At 42.9% G+C, this 16280-nt stretch overlaps 1 protein-coding gene across 1 annotated transcript in view; it reads left to right on the top strand.

Moving 5' to 3' along the window:
• The window catches only part of FGF13 (fibroblast growth factor 13), a 110472-nt gene extending 105547 nt beyond the window's left edge, over positions 1-4925 (top strand). Inside the window, exon 5 of the mRNA XM_027846404.1 lies at positions 490-4925. Coding sequence (XP_027702205.1) covers positions 490-629 — 140 coding nt within the window. The 3' untranslated portion in view covers positions 630-4925. The remainder of the gene's footprint in view (positions 1-489) is intronic.
• Positions 4926-16280: the final 11355 nt, after the last annotated feature.

Raw genomic sequence — 16280 nt, forward strand, 5'->3', positions numbered from 1 at the left:
TGACACTGTTGGATTAAATGACCTTTAAGGTCCATCCTAACCCTAAATATGTGGTTCTAAGTATTAATATGAATTTGTGATTCAATGTTTTTCAAAATTGTAGTATGCCAAGCCTCACCCACGAAGCCCTTTACCCGAGGAGCCTTTTGATTAATATTTTGGCATAGAAGTATTGCCATTTATCTTTTGTACACCAAAAGAAAGATGTAGAAGAAGGTCAGGAGATTAGCTCAAATTCCTTAGCAAAAAAATAATGGTAACTGGGAAAATCAAGTCTAGGGAGCTTCCCTCCAAATCTTCTGTGTCTTCTACTGAGTTTGATTTTACCCAGCATGAGCCATCATTGCTTGCACCAAAGTACCTGGCTTGAAGCCCTTGTGGGAATTGCATTTAAGCCCAGGAGGCAGCTGCCAAAGAGGGGAGGGAGGGATCTGAGGCCTGCCCTTCCTATGCTCAGACCTCACCTACTGTCTCTTTGTGCTTTTTCAGTGGCTATGTACAAAGAACCATCCCTTCACGATCTCACAGAATTCTCCAGATCTGGAAGTGGCACGCCCACTAAAAGCCGCAGTGTCTCCGGAGTGTTAAATGGAGGTGGCAAGTCCATGAGTCCTAATGAATCAACGTAGCCAGGTTAAGGCAAGTCCAAGTGCTCTATACTGGAACCTTACCTCCGGATGCAGTTGAATTCTTAATGGCGGTCTTTCATCCAAATGGCCAACTTTAGATAAAAACCACCAGATACGCATAGGTTTCCCCCTTCCCCTTCCCTTTTATCAGCCCCTATATTTACTGGCTAGCAGTGGATATAGCTCAGTAGTGTATATGATGTGCTCATGCATATCACAAGGCCCAGGTTAGCCAACAAAACCCAATCTTTGGGGAAAAAAATTGGACAGTCGACTTCCAAATCCCCTTTCCCCACAGCCTCTCGTCCCATTCCCTCTCCTCCACCCCCCCCCCGGGGTTACCTATGCTTGGTGGAAAACCAAACCAAACCAAACCAAACCACACTACACTTAACAGCACACACTGCTGATACGAATTTGCTTTGTAACCAAGGGGGAATACCAAGACCATTTTTATTCTTCAAGGGGAATCTCAAAACTTTCCACTTTTATTGGGTCAAACCAATCAATCCAATCATTAATCAGTTATTGTGTCTTTTTTCTTTGCTTACTGTTTTATATCTAAGCTTGATACAACTCTTTCTTTAATTTAGAATAGTGCAACCTTTTTTTTTATTTCCAAATTCAAATGGTTCTCTCGCTCTGCGTCTTTCAAATCAAACTCTACTTCAGGGTTGGAACTGAGTCGGCATCTCAGGCTTAAGTTTTCCGTGGTGATTTTGACACATGATGATCAATACATTTTTATAGGTTTGTTTAGCCCCCTGGTCAAGTTTTTGTGTTGACCCTCATGTTTAGAAATCTTGTCACCCCCTGGTCAGTGGAAGATAACATTAAGGTTAACAGCAATCCGCCAGTGTAGACATATGTAAACATGTGCAAAACAATTATCGTGGCTTCTATTCTAAAGACAGAAACTGTGGAATGAAGTGATGTCGTTTATTGTGTTGTGTTGTTGTTGTTTTTTTCTTTTGATGAGAACTGTCTTACTTGTAGAAGTCCTCCTGTCAGTGTATTGGACCTATGAATATCGTGTCTATGGCAGTGTTAGGACAGGTTAGCTCTAACATGAATATACTTATACTGCTACTGGAAAAGTGTTGCCATTTAGCTAGATGTCCATTTAGCTCGCCCTATCTGTTGCATGAGAGAAAGTGGGTGTCTTGGCATCGAGTTGCATGATATGTCTGATTTATGTGTATTACTCTTTGTTGAATCTTGTGCTCCCAAAGTGGGCGGAGCATCTCTAGACAGTCAGCTGTCTGTCTTGTACAAAAGAGGCATGTGTTATCCCTTATAAATATATATGTATATGTATACACATGCTCTGAATAAACTGTTTCTATTAAGATGTCCTTTTCTAAACAGCTAGTTAATTGAGCAAATGCTCTATTTGGATTCTAGGTTGGAAACTAGTCTGTAACCACAATTGGAGTTTTAGTCATGTAAGGCAAAGAGGAAAGAGACCATCCCCCCTCTCTTTTTTGAGTGGATGTAAGGGCACTCCTTACAGGAAACAGCTTCTGCTGTAAGAAGGGAAGATGGTGAATAACTAGAGAGGTAGAATGGAGATATAGGCAAGCTTTTCAGGGCTCCACATGGCCCAAGAAGTGTACCCATGCAGGCACATTTGGGAGGGGGCCCAATCCCAGCGCTTTCTGGCCTGTGGTTGCCCTCCCTATCCACTTAGCTCACTTTGCAGGTTTGCCGGCTGGCTAACCTGCTCAATCATCACCCTGGAGCTCTTGGTCTCCTTGAGCTTGGCTCTTTGGGGAAGCCTGACAAGCTTAGACAGCTGACCTGCTCAGTCACCCTGGAGCTTAAAGGAAGTTTGAGCTGGTTTTTAAACTAACCAGTGCATGCACAACCTGAAAACCTTTGTTTCTGCCTGGGTTTAGATGGGTTGAGGGAAGTAGCCTACTTCCTCTCCCCACAAAACAGGGATTTGAAGGCCAAAGCTACCTGGTCTTTGCTGAGCTGTTGCTGCCCCTAGGTCAGCGAGTGCTAGTTCTGAGGGTAGCTTGAGTGTAAAGGTTTGAGTAAGGCAGACGTTGTGGTTCAGTGCAAGTCTTGTAATACAGAATCCCCAGGCCAGGCCCAGTGCTTCAAAAAGAATGCTTCCTCTGGAAGACCCTTCCAAAGGTGTCAGTGCTGAAGCTTGAATGCTGTCTTTATTACCAAGGTTTCCAAAACTCTGACCAACACACTGTGGGCACACACGCTCTCTCTCACACAATAGTCTACAACAGCATACTCTTCATCTGCTTTCGTCATCACCATCCCTACATAGTGAACCTCTTCATGTGCATGGTACTGTCTTAAGCACTGTACAAAATATTAAAAACAAAAAAAAAACCAAAAAAATCAAACAAACAACAAAAAAACCATTGCTTTCCTCAAGCAGCTTCCACATCTGTGAAGACAACACAAATGTCCAGAATTCGGGCTCTTTTTCATTCACTCCTGTGGTTCCCTAGTTGTGTTTACGCCACGTGAGAATGCACACCTCATCACCAGTGAGACCTAGAAGGATGCCGCAGGATCAGAAGGGAGGAGGAGGAGGGAACATCTGGGAAGGACAAGTGTTTTTTTCATAACTACTTACTCAGTCCAGAAGAGTTTTGTGGCCACCAGCCACACCCACACCCACACCCCCTCAGCCCAGGACCATAGTCCCACTATTTGCTCTGGTGATTTTTCTAAGAAAGGGTGTTCCAAATTCAAGCAACCTTAACCCAAAGTTTCCAAACCTTTCCAAGCATCCATTCTTCAAATATTCCAATGTGGAATTTAATTAGAGTCTCTAACCATTTGTACTAGTTGTTAATGGTTAGGAGAAGGGGGATGGTATAGAAGGGTGTGTGGACAAGTTATTGAGTTCATGGGATCTGACTAGATCAGTCTGGTTGGATAATCTTAGAGAACAAGAAGACCTGGGGGAAGGGCATGAAGAAACAAGTGGTCAAAAAGCATTTCGGTTCCCATTTTAAATGAATAAATTCCAGGCCTTCTTGCCTTCAGAGATCCATTGTGCTATAGTTTGGTCAACAGAAAATTTTTCCCACATCCCTACCATTTTGCTTCTGTAATTGTAAATTTCATTTACAGAAACAAGTGGCTTACTGAGGAGATTCCTGGACATTTGCAGCCAAAATACATAGACATTTTTACAATCCACAGTTTTGTGCGTTAGTGACCATAATTCCATCCACAAAGAGCAAGGTCTCATGGTCTGTCTTGCCCAGCTTCACTCTCCTAGGAAGAAACATCTGGCTGCCATACTGACTCTTGTCCAAAGCCCACAGTGTGCCCCCACCCAGTATAACTCCCTTCGAGTTATGCTGGGAGCTCTCTAGCCCATTCTGTATTAATAAGAGATGTTTCTAATTGTTGACTGCCCCTTGGCATTGATGAAGAGAATCCCAACCCTGCTGAAGTAGTGTTTTGGTGTTAAATATTTCCTTATCTATCCTAACTGGTCTTTTTCCCTAATGTGTTATTGCTTTGTAGAACTTTGTTCAAATCTGTAAAAATAATGTGGAAATGATAACCTGATAAATGTATGTCTTACTATATGGTGTTGGTTTCTTTAGGACAAAATGAATCAGCCCTTATGCTGACTTCAAAGGAATGCTTAATGTTCTTGATTTTTCTTGTCTCCTATATTCTAATAAAGCATCCAGAAGAGTACATTATATTGTTATGGATTATTCTGACTTCTCTCTTGAGTGTGTTTTGAGGATGTTTGTAACACCTGTGTTCTGTCATGGTGCAGTAAGGTTCTCAACAACATACAACCTGGACCCGATTTTCAATCTCTGGCATCAAAACCAATTCACCAAATTCCAATCTGATTTCTCCTCTTGCACCCTAGCTGAAATAGACAGATCCTCCACACTCACAAAATCCCATCCTTCCCCCCACCCCTCCCAGGGCTCAGGGGATGCTCAAGATCTTTGGGAATGCCGCCAAATGTTTGTCCAGAGGACCAGCCCAAAGAGAGCCTTGGTTGGTCAAGTAGATGAAAGAGCTCCCTGACCTGTGAAAATGCCCTTCTTTTTATGATAATCCTGTACTCTGAGGTGCCCGGTATTGGAAAAGGGCGACTGCATGTGCCCATGCCATGTCTATTTGGTAATGTAAATAGTTGTGTGTACTCTTGTAAGAACTTGTTTTCAATTCTGTAATGTTATCAAATATAGTAAGAAAAAAATGCATCCAGGCTAGTAAAAAGCTCAACTGTTGTTGGTTAATGGCCTGGCCTGTTGGCTCTGAGTGTATGACTTTCTAACTGTCCATGTTGCACAGTGAGTAACAACAGCCTGAATAAAGCATTCATTCAAAGGCATTTGTTGTGTGACTGAGTCAATGCTGCAAATACACACACACACACACACACACACACACACACACACACACAGACACACAGCCCCAGCCTGCTTTAGCAGACTTTAGGGAACTTTTCTCTTTCTTAGCATGATTAATAAAGTACCAGTACATTTGCAAAGCCCTCTTCATTTAGTCCCACATCTCCTGCTTAGCAGAAAGGCCTGGCATAGAGCCCTGTGTGCAAACCAGACACTTAATTACCTCAATGGGTTATTGGCTTCTTCTACTTACTACCACTGTGCCATGCACCTTTCCTTCCAGGCACTGGGCTACCCCCTCAACCTCACCAAAGGCCAGATTTCCTGAGCCTTGGGAACATTCCTCAGTACATCTCATGTTTGAGCATCTCTTCTTTGGGCAGGGAGGAACAGCCCCTCCCCCTTGGAGTCACATTGAAAGAGGGCTAGAGCCTTCAGTCAGCAGTCCATAACGGGAAAGGGTACTTGGCAAATAGATACTCACCATCCCCTCCATGTGTAAGATGCTTGGATAGAAATCTTCCCTCCTTAGTGTATCAAGCCTCACAATACCCCACTGTGCTAGGCAGCCGGGGCACTTCTCCAAACCCACCCCCCCAACACACACACCACACCACCATCTCTCATAGGAGAGAACTGAGACTGGGACTTAGACAAGGCCACATGAGCAACAAGTCGCAGAGCCCAAATTTGAGCCCAACCCCTCTGACAGGGGTAAATGACTTTGTCTTTCTAACCAAACACCAGCCTATTTCATTGCAGTTGGGCCTCTGAGAGACCATACAGTGCCTGGAATTTCTGGTCCAGATGCTTGGATTGTTGTATCATCTCTGTGCTCAGAATCTATTGCAATATATGTATATCTCTTTATAAATCCAATGTATGATACTCCCTACATTGGACATCAAGCATAAGAGAAGTGGCTATAAGCACATGAGCATTCCCAGTTTGACTTATTAGCCTGGGCCAGGTTAAGATCTTAATCCCTCCTCTTGGGTTTAACAAGGTTTCTTTTCCTCCCCTGGCCTAAATAAATCTTGCCTAGAAGCACAGATTTCTTTGTCCAGTAAATCATTATGTAGGAATATACATAAGAACAATTAAAAAGAAGAGGAACAGAGCCTGGCTTTCATCCCACAATGGAGGGGTCTGTGGGTTTCTTACTGAGCTCTTTCCCCTCCCACTATATTACCTCAATTCAGAAAGTTTATCTTTAGTAACTGAAGCCAATGAATAAAGTGTTTTCCCAGTCCTGATTTCTTGCTGTTTTCAATATTCAGACACCCTCTGTTACCAAGTCGTGTTCCTTGCCTTCTTTTCCCTGTTCTTCAGCATGTACCTCTATATCATTGGCTTTCCTATGGAAGTGGTGGCCAAGTGGTGGCCAAGTGGTGCCATGGGTAGAATGCTGGACTTAGAGTAAGGAGATCCTGAGTTCAAATTCTGCTTCCAACACTACTTAGCTATGTAACTCATGGAAAGTAGCTTCGCTTTCATGGGCCTCAGTTTTTCCCCCTCCATAAAATGAAGGCATTGGACCCTGTGGTCTCTAAGGTTCCTTCCAAATTCTCCAAATCATTGATCCTGGGACCAAGTGTGAATAATTCCCAGAAACCCTGTACACATGAATCCTTGTGATCCCACACCAATATCCTGAACCCACACCCTGATAGTTGGAGTGCACTTAGCCCTGCTGTCACCCTCATGCTGGCGCTCCTCACATATTCCAATCCCATCCTTCCTTTTTCTCATCACCACTTTAGGAAACCTGGGTAACATGACCAACTACTCTCTGTTCTCCAGACCATGTGTCCTGAATGCCAGAAGGCTTTAGGCAGCAGGAGCTCTGGACCAAGCTGAGGTGGGAAGCGGGGGTGGTACATAGGGAGAATGAACTCTGAATTCTCAGCGTCTGAGAGTCTTAGGGCAAAGGAGAGGAAATGGAATGGGGTGACATTAGAATTAAGGATTAGGATGAGGAGAGGATTGGTCAGTAAGTATATTCCTTGACATCCATCTGCTAAGAAGGAAGTAGGATGTACTCAGGTTCAACTGGGCCTTCCCCCCCCCCCCCGAGGAATGAAGGGAGCAGGGATGATCTTGGACAGGGGAGAAGTAGGAGAAGAGCAACTGCGCCATCCCGACTAAAGCAGACTTAGCTGCAAGGGCCAGCTTTGGGCAGGCATAGGATTTGTGGCCAGCGACACTATAACTGTGGCAGGGTGACTGAGTTTTTGCTCCAGGGTGCTTAATTTAAAGGCCAATTGCAGAGCTTACAGTCTTTTAGCCATAGAGAAATAACAGCTTAATAAGAAAAAGTTCAAATAGGAACCTAGCCAATGGCATCCTGGGATGAGGCCCACTCCTCACCAGCGGTCTCCTTCTATGGGGCAGTGTCCCAGTGCCCCACCTCCTCAGCTGAGGCCTCTCTTCTTGTGATTTGTGATGCTTTAGGTGAAAAATGGCTTTATTCTGGCTCAGCTGGCAAAAGAAAAGCCTTCCTGACTTCCTAAGGTCTCCCTCACCCGCTGCCTAAAACTCTGAGGTTCATGCCCTTTAATTCTCTAATTCCTGAGAGAAAAAGCAGAAGCCTAGGTTGGCTCACACATCAGAGGTTATATTTTCAAGAGTCTTCATCTCAGTTCCTATCTGTGGGAGAAAGACCAGAGATCTCAAGGGAGCTAGGCCAGGGTCAGGATGGGAGGGGGAGAGGGGAGGGAAGGGAGGCAGAACCTAACATCACAGAGGAGGCAAAGGGAGCACACTGGGGAAGTTGAATGCATTGAAGTTGAGTTTTGCCATCTGAATGTCCAGCTCAATTTCTTGTGTTCTAGGCCTGACAAAACCACCCCCCTCAAAGCTATCTCAGGGCTTGCACAGACACACAGATGCAAACGTCTTGGAGAAGCAGTCATACATTCATTCAATAAACAAGTAAGCAAGCTTTTACCATTCAGTACTGTACTTAGCTGGTACCCTGGTATACAAAGTCGGAATTGAAACATTCTCTACCCTCAAGGGGCTTCCATTTTAATGGGGAGGAGGATGGAATGTAACATGCAAATAGGTATCCAAATACATGATCATTTGAAGAAAGTAAGAACACTAACCACAGGGGGAAATCAAGAAAGGCTTCCCAAAGAAGGGGACACCTGAGCTTACCTTGACCTACCCTTGAATCAGCAGCGCCCTTTGGCATCCTTGCCTACTGCTAATTCATCCTGATCTGTTTCTCTGTCCCATTCTGTCCTTCTCTCTCTCTGTCTCTCTCTCTGTCTCTCTGTCTCTCTCTGTCTCTCTGTCTCTCCCTCCCTCTCTCTCTCTCTCTCTCTCTCTCTCTCTCTCTCCCCCCCCCCCCCCCCTCCCCCCTCTCCCCTCCCCCCCCCCCCCCCCCCCCCCCCCCCGGACTATCTTTGAATTTGGGACCTTCTAGGGTATAGCTGACATGTCCCTTGCCTCCTTCCTGCTAATTTCACTCTCAGAAAGTGCCACTTATTTGAGGGTTGCAGCCAACAGCCTTAAGGCCCCCTGCCTTCCATGGCTTTGTTTCAGCCTGCATGACCTGAATAAAACTACTGTCAGTCACAAATTGTACCAGGTCCCCATCCTACTGACTGTCCTGCCAGCCTCAGACTATTGGATATGTTTGGCCACAAAGACTTTTCCATGTAATCAGGTTTCACTGAGTCAGTGTGGTGCTAAGGAATGAGTGTTGGGTTTAGAGGACCTGGATTCAAATTCTGACTAGCATCTGCTGCCTGTGTGACCTTTGGCAAGTCACTCAATGTTTTTTGAACCTCATTTTCTCTTCCATAAAATTAAGGAGTTGGATTAGATTTCTAAGGTCCTTTACAACACTAAATCTATGATCTCATTATCTTTCCCCAAAACATATAGCCTTTTCAGTTTCAGACTGTATTGAGTGAATCAATGAAATAGCATTCATAAGCACTTACTATGTGCCAAGAACTGTGACAATTGCTGGGGATAGAAATACAGAAGTGAATCGAGTCCCTTCCCTCAATAAGCTTACATTCTAACGGGGAAAACAACATATACAGGAGAATGGGGGGAAGAATAGTATTTTGATTTGGAAAATTTTGGGTATGATGAGGGGAATTCTTAGGGGTTGTAGTGATATACCCTTTGTGGTAGCAATAGCAATATTGATTTTATTATAGGTCAAAACTGGAAGTGGCTTGCTTTGGCCAAGAAGGGGTGGGTTAGGAAGCAAGGAAGCTAGAGAGGAAATTGTGCTTTGAAGCATGGTTCAAACCTGCCTAGATAAAGTGGACTAAAGGAGGCACTCACCAGTCAGGACAGCAGGGGCCCAAGTCAGAAGTCCCAGAGCTTAAAGTGTTAAATCCTCCAGGATGTGTTCTCTGGGCCATATAAAGAAAACGGGGTGTCATTTCATCTGGGGTTTATAGAATGAGTTTCTCCTTTTCATTCATTCATTTAGCAACCATTCGAATGCCTGCTTTGTGATAGTCTGAGGAAGTTAGGAAGATAATTGAGACATGATCCCTGCCCCCTTGGAACTATCAGGGGTAGTAGGTGTTAGGGAAAAGAGATATATGCCGATGTGATCATTATATAATACTCAAGAATTATTCAAAGGCCCAGAGGAAAGGAGTCCTGCAGTGGATCATAAACTTCCTCTATGGAGGATTTCTGGGAGGACATGCAGAAGAATCCCATAGGAGAAGGCATAAAAGGACTGTGCGTGATGTGTACCAGTAGAGGGAGCACTTGCTTGGATGACATAAAGGAGCCATTGAAGTACTGAAGCTGGTAATTCTGTAATATCTAATGAGACTATGCTGTAGGTGCATAAAAGAGGCAAACAGCGCTCCCTATTTCAAGGAAGGAAGGAAAGGTTATTCATGATTGGGGAGCAATCAAAGAAGGCTCCCTTGAAGGATGGGTAAGATTTCAACAGGGAGAGAGGTTTGGGAGGAAAAGGGGAAGAGAAGGAGTTCTAGGAGAGGAAACAAAGCGGTGAAACAAAGCATCAGAAGGTGTTGGCAAATGTTTTGTACCTTTCAAAATATCTCCCTTCTTTCTCTGCCAAAGCTCAAGGTTAGATTTTTTTTTTTAATTTTACGGGCCCACCTTCTTTTAATTCCTATAGCTGTTAGTTAATAATGCTAGGACTGACTTTCATTCCATCCATTAATCTAACAACTTACTCTTCAGCCCTGATCAGGTAGCTCATCAAAGCCTCAGTCCCTTGTCACTCCAGCCAATGGTAGCCACCAAGAACGATCTATTGGGGTATTTCCAGGCTGTTCATTTGTTGTCATGTTCTTTTGTTACATTTAATGAATTTCAACCCAAAGATGATTTTCAGAATCTACTTCCTGCCACATTCCCATCTTTATTTTTTGTACTTTCAAGCATTTCCCTAGTACTGGAAATTTCCTAGCTCCTTAGTAAAGCTGTTTGATTCCAGCCATCACCCTTTGTGAATGATTGATACGTAGCCAGGCCACTCTGGTCTTAATGCCTTCCTGGGGCTTAGCAGTATAGGATTTGGAACTGAAAGGCATTTAGAGGTCTTCAAGTCCAATCCTTTCACTTAATAGATGAGGAAAGTGAGGTGCCAAGAGCTTAAGTGACCTCTGATAAGTGTCAGATGGGGTTTGAACTCAGGTCAGGGCTCCCAAGTCCAGTGCACAACTATACTTAAAATGGCTCTCTATCTTTAGGCAGAAGACCAACCAGTGGAGTTGAGTCTAGGCCTGTCATTTCTTCATCTTGTGACCTATTTGTCTCTTTTGACATTTGCTTCAGCCATGTTCCTCGGTACCTCACTAGATTTGTTGTTATTATTGTTCTTTAGTCTTGCCTGACTCCTCGTGACCCCGTAAGGGGTTTTCTTGGCAAAGATAATGGAATGGTTTGCCATTTCCTTCTCTAGTAGATTAAAGCAAGCAGTGATTAAGTGACTTGCTCAGGGTCACACAGCTAGTGTCTGAGGTCAGATTTGAACTCAGGTCTTCCTGACTCCAGGCCCAGTGTTCTATCTATCCACGGAGCCACCTGGCTGTCTCCTTGTTATTGGATGATAGGTAAAGCATAAACAAAAGAACTCTATTGATCACTGGAGTATTTTAGGCATGAGAAGCATGATTTGTGGAGGAGGGGAAGGAGGCCTCCCCGAAGTCCCCCTTGTTATCCCACGCAAATAACTACATATGCTGCTGGAGTGCAAGACCAGACCCTAGATTAGAGTAGGTCCCTCCTGGACCTCTGACTCTGAGCTTGGCATAGCCTTGTAGCAAAAGTGGCAGTGGCAACGAACCTCAGTCTCCTTATCACTGGCCCCGGGGGAGAGGAACAAGGGCAACCTGCCCGGGGAAAATGCCTTCCCTTGCCAAAGGCTGACAGACTTCACAAGGTTGCCAACCTCTGGTCAACTGTCAGCTCTTATATTTCAGTCTCAGCTCTATCTACTTAGCAAGGATAATTAATGAAAATAGCAAGCTCCCAGATGGTAGGCTGGGGTGAACGCCTACCCAATCCCCATCTCTCCTCCATGCAGTACCTTTCCCAGCAGTGGTTTGAGCTAGTGACTTATGGTCTCTGTCTTCCCAAGCTATAAACTAGCATTTCCCATTCACTGAACTGAGGACTCATGCCAGTTTCCCCAAGTACATCTTGGGGCTACTTTCCCAAGACAAAAAATAAAAATCCTAATTAGCTGTGGGTCCTGGGCAGTGCACAGTTAGGAGTTGACTCTAAGATCCTTGACCATAATTTCTTCCTACCTCACTTGGTCCTGATTAGAATGCGTCTCTCTCTCTCTTCCCCTCCCTGATCCAATAATCATTTGCCAAATCCTATTGATTCTACCCAGTATTCTTCCACAATATCTTTAACAACCATCCCTCTTCTCTATTCACATAATCACCACTCTGGTTCAGACCTTCACTACTTCTTGCTTGGAGCATTGCAATAGCCCTGTAAATAGTAGGCCCACTGCCAATAACTTTCTACTCACCTACTTCCTGCTCAAGCAGGAACTTCTACACCAGATGCCTGACCCTCTGGAAATGAAAATAACCTGTCTGAACTCATTCCTCCATCCTTAGCTTATTCCTACCGCATCAGACCCTCTCTATGACAAGTGATTATAAACCCTGGCTGTCATTTTACAAGCCCCCATTCCCCACCCCCCACTGTCCACTCCTTTATTTCCATCTCCCTCAACCCACCCTCCTTCCCCAATATCCCTCTCAAGATCTTCCCTCCTCTTCCAATGTGCTCTCTGGAATGCCTTCTCCATAGAAAATTGCTTTCATCTTAAACCCCTTCCTTTTTCACTCTTTCCATCTTCTTGTATTCACTGAGACCTGGTTCCTCCCTGATGATGTAGCATTCCTGTAATAGTTGCACTTTCATGTATACCCCTGGATTCACTAGTCATGGAAGGGCCTTGAAATATTCCCTGTTCTTCATTGTCATCACACTTTCTTCCTGATACCATCCTCTCCCTAGGTATCTATAGCAGTGTTTTCTCTTTGTTCTCCTTATCTGACTGTTCCTTCTCAGTCTCCTTTGCTGGGTCTTCATCCAGGTCGTTCCCACTGAACATGGATGTCTCCCAAGACTGTCCTGGGCCCTCTTCCCTTTCCCCTCTGTATTATTTTTCTTGGTGATCTCATGAGCTACTTTGGACTCAATTATTACACCTCATACATTTGTATGTAAAATGTTAGTACTACATCATCATATAGCCCCTTACGATTACTCAAACAAATTTACCTCTCTAGTTTCTCTGAGTTCTTGTGTTTGCTTTTCAAAGTTCTTGTCCAGCTCTGATTTTTGCATCAGAAATGCTCAAAAATCATTCATTCCTTTAAATATCCATTTTCCCTGTAGGATTGCGAAAGATCTATTTTCCCCATAGGATTACGTTTAGCTTTGTTGAAGGGTAAGATAGTTTTTTTGTTGTAAGCCCATATCTTTTGCCTTTTGGAATTGTGTATTTCACAATATCCTCTTGTTTGTGGTAGAAGCTGCCAGATCCTGTGGAATCCTTGTGAACTCCTTTCTGGATGCTTACAAGACTTTTTCTTTGATGTGGACGCTCAGAGTTGAAGATATGACATTCCTGAGATTTTTCTTTTGGAATTTCTTTCAAGAGGTGAACAGTGGAGTCTTTCTATCATCAGTTTGGTCTCTGGCTCTAATAGATCTAGGCAGTTTATTAGATAAATTTGATATATAGATATAGATATATCTGATTATATGGAGTAGAGGTACTTCTTAAATCATTGTTTTCAATGAGTCCAGAATTCTTAAATTATCTTTCTTTGAACTGTTTTCCAGGAACATTTTAAAAAAATTTATATTAAATACTTTCATTGTTATATCATTTTTATAGTCTTAATTTTATTCTAAAAAGCCTTTCTGCTGCCTAATTAAGTTACTGATTCCTGTTTGGTCCATTCTCATTTTCAGGCATTCCATTACTTGGGTAAGATTTATAATGTTCTCTTCTAAGCTGTTAATTCTCCTTCCAATTCTTTCTTCTGGAGCTTTTTTCTTTATCTTTTCTTTTTTTGTCTCTTTTATTATTTTTTTCTAGCTATTCATGCAGTCTTTGTGGAAAATTCATTTCCCCCCCATGAATCTTCATTTGAGTTGTTCTTTGATTTAGCTATAAAATGATCCAAGACAGTTCTGAAGGACTTATGATGAAAAATGTTTTCCACCTCCACAGAAAGAACTGATGGAATCTGAATGCAAATCAAAGCAGACTTTTTTTTAAACTTTATTTTTCTTGGGTTTTTTATCTGTTTTCTTTTGAAACATGGCTAACACGGAAATATGCTTTGCATGACTGCACACATATAATCTATAGCAAATTGCTTGCTTTTTCTCACGGAGTGGGGAGAGGAGGAAGGGAGGAAGAGAATTTGGAACTCAAAAGTTTTTTACAAGGATGTTAAAATTGTTTTTACATGTAATTGATAAAAAAATTTTAAATTAAAAATTAAATTAAAATTTAAAAATAGAGAATGTTAGACCCTTTTAAAAAAAAGTTGACCTGGCATTACTCTGTCCTTCTAGGTTGTATTTTTGGACATTTCTAGATATATAATAACTATTTATAATCAAGAGTGTATATTTTGATTTATACAACTCTCCAGTCTCCATTTGTAAACTGGGGCTCTCAGCCAGAGCCCAGCCCAACACCCCACTCCCACTTTACTTTTGGGTAGGATTGTCTACCCTACTTGGTTCCTTGGATTCCAGTGCTGATCTACATATCTGGAGGTTGGCCCACCCCAATCTAGTTCCTCGTGTAAGACCTGCTTTCTAAGGAATCTTAAGACACAATGCTAGGGATCTTAGAATGCTGGCGTTTCCTGGTCTGAATACTTCAAAATCCACACTAGACACCCTGCCCCCGCCCCTGCTGCTCTGAAATACACTTGCTTTTATTGCTTGGGGTTACAGAGCTTTGTGGGGCTTACTTGCCTCTGGCTTATCTCTAGTTGTGCTAGAAATTTGCTGGCTTATTTGCCTGTACTGGTGTTCTGCCTTCTCTGGTGGCACTTTTTGTGCAATTCTGTAGTACAAGAAGCCACTTCCTGTAGTTTCTCATTGGATATCTTGATCATTAATTAATCAGTCTGGTGAAGGTTTTAGATTTTGCTATAGTAGATGTGGGGGAATCAAGCTACTTGCTCTGTTTAGACAGGCCTCTTCCCTCTATAATCTTTCTAAGATCATTGACAGTGGCTCATCAGTCACATCCAATGCTTTGGTTTGGTTTTGAATACACCAGGATGCAGTTTGCCTAGGACCAGTGATTTGTACTCATCAAGGGCAATGAGGTGCTATATCCCTACTTAAGTTTCAACTTCCTATTGACAATATTTATTTTCATTTTTGTGTTTGTTTCTGGCCCACAAAGACCATTCTCCTTGACAGAGAAGTCTTAAGTTAAATAAGAGTTGACAAGTTCTACCTTCTCTTTCTCATCTTTTCTCATCTTCCCACAGCTATGGTCCTAGCTTTGGTCAGAGCTTCCTCTTCAAATGTCACTTTGTTTTGTTCTTTGCTTTGATATTGCATACGTCAACTCATTCTGTACTTTCATTCTCTTGGAACTATTTTTGTAGGACCACGTGACACTTTGATATTATTTCTCTATTATCAGCCTTTACTTCCATCTTCTTTATGGATCTTCATTATATAGAAGATGATCAGTGAGTTCCTTGTGCGTCCACATCTCTTTCTTTTGGCAGAACTCAGTTTTCTACTTTATAGAAATTGCCTCTCCTTTCATTGACAGGATTGCATGCTTGAGAGTTCCTCATCCCTCCTGGGCTGCCTTTCTTGTAGAATTTTTAATTTGAGGATTTTTCTTATCCTGTCTCTTTACCCTTTACAATCTATTCACTGAAAACATGCTGGGTATGTCCAACTATGCCATCATTTCCTGCCATTCTCTATCACAAGATCCAAAATTGAGTGTTATAATTCCCTCCTGCATCACTCAGTAGAGACATTCCTTGAGGCAGAGATTGTTTCATTCTTTGCATTTATATCCTCAGTTCCTAGCACAGTGCCTGGTACATAGGTGGTGATTAATTATTGCTTTCTGATCAATTAGTTGACCTGTCTCTTTGCTCCATCTTCAAGTTCTCCTTCTTCAGTGGATCTTCCCGCTCCCTGAATACAAGCATGCTCATATCCACCCAATCCAATCCCTAACCACCCTGGGACCCTGGGTTCTCTGACTGTTAAGCTTTTACTTCGTCTTGCCTGGACCCAGGCCTAACATTCCATTTTCTGGACCTAGGCTCACAATTCCACAATGATGCCTGCACTCTAGCCTCTTAACTCTCCTCTCACCAGGCTTACCATCCACTGGAAATCAGAGCTCTGATTGGTGAGCTCTCATGTTATCTTGCCGTAACCCAGACATACCAGGTCACTTACCATTCATCTCTAGGCTATGTTGCCTGCATTCTAGCCTCCTCTTCCTTTTCCTCTTTCTGTCAGAACTCATATTCCTAAATCTAAGACTCTGGACATTTACTGTTTAGTTATACCTTAGGTTGCCTGGGTCCTCCTCCCCTCCTTGCTTTCCAATTGTAACCACTCAATAATATTGTCTTTCTCTCAGAATGCAAACTCCCTGAGAACAGGATTGTCTTGCTTGATTTTTTTTTTTATCCTCAGCATTTTGTACAATGCCTTGCACATAGTAAGCACTTCATGAAAACTTTTTTTTCCTTTCATTCATTATCAATAGGTTCTT

This window comes from Vombatus ursinus, unplaced genomic scaffold (genome assembly GCF_900497805.2).
Source record: "Vombatus ursinus unplaced genomic scaffold, bare-nosed wombat genome assembly UNPS02015152.1, whole genome shotgun sequence".
Taxonomy (NCBI): Eukaryota; Metazoa; Chordata; class Mammalia; order Diprotodontia; family Vombatidae; genus Vombatus; species Vombatus ursinus.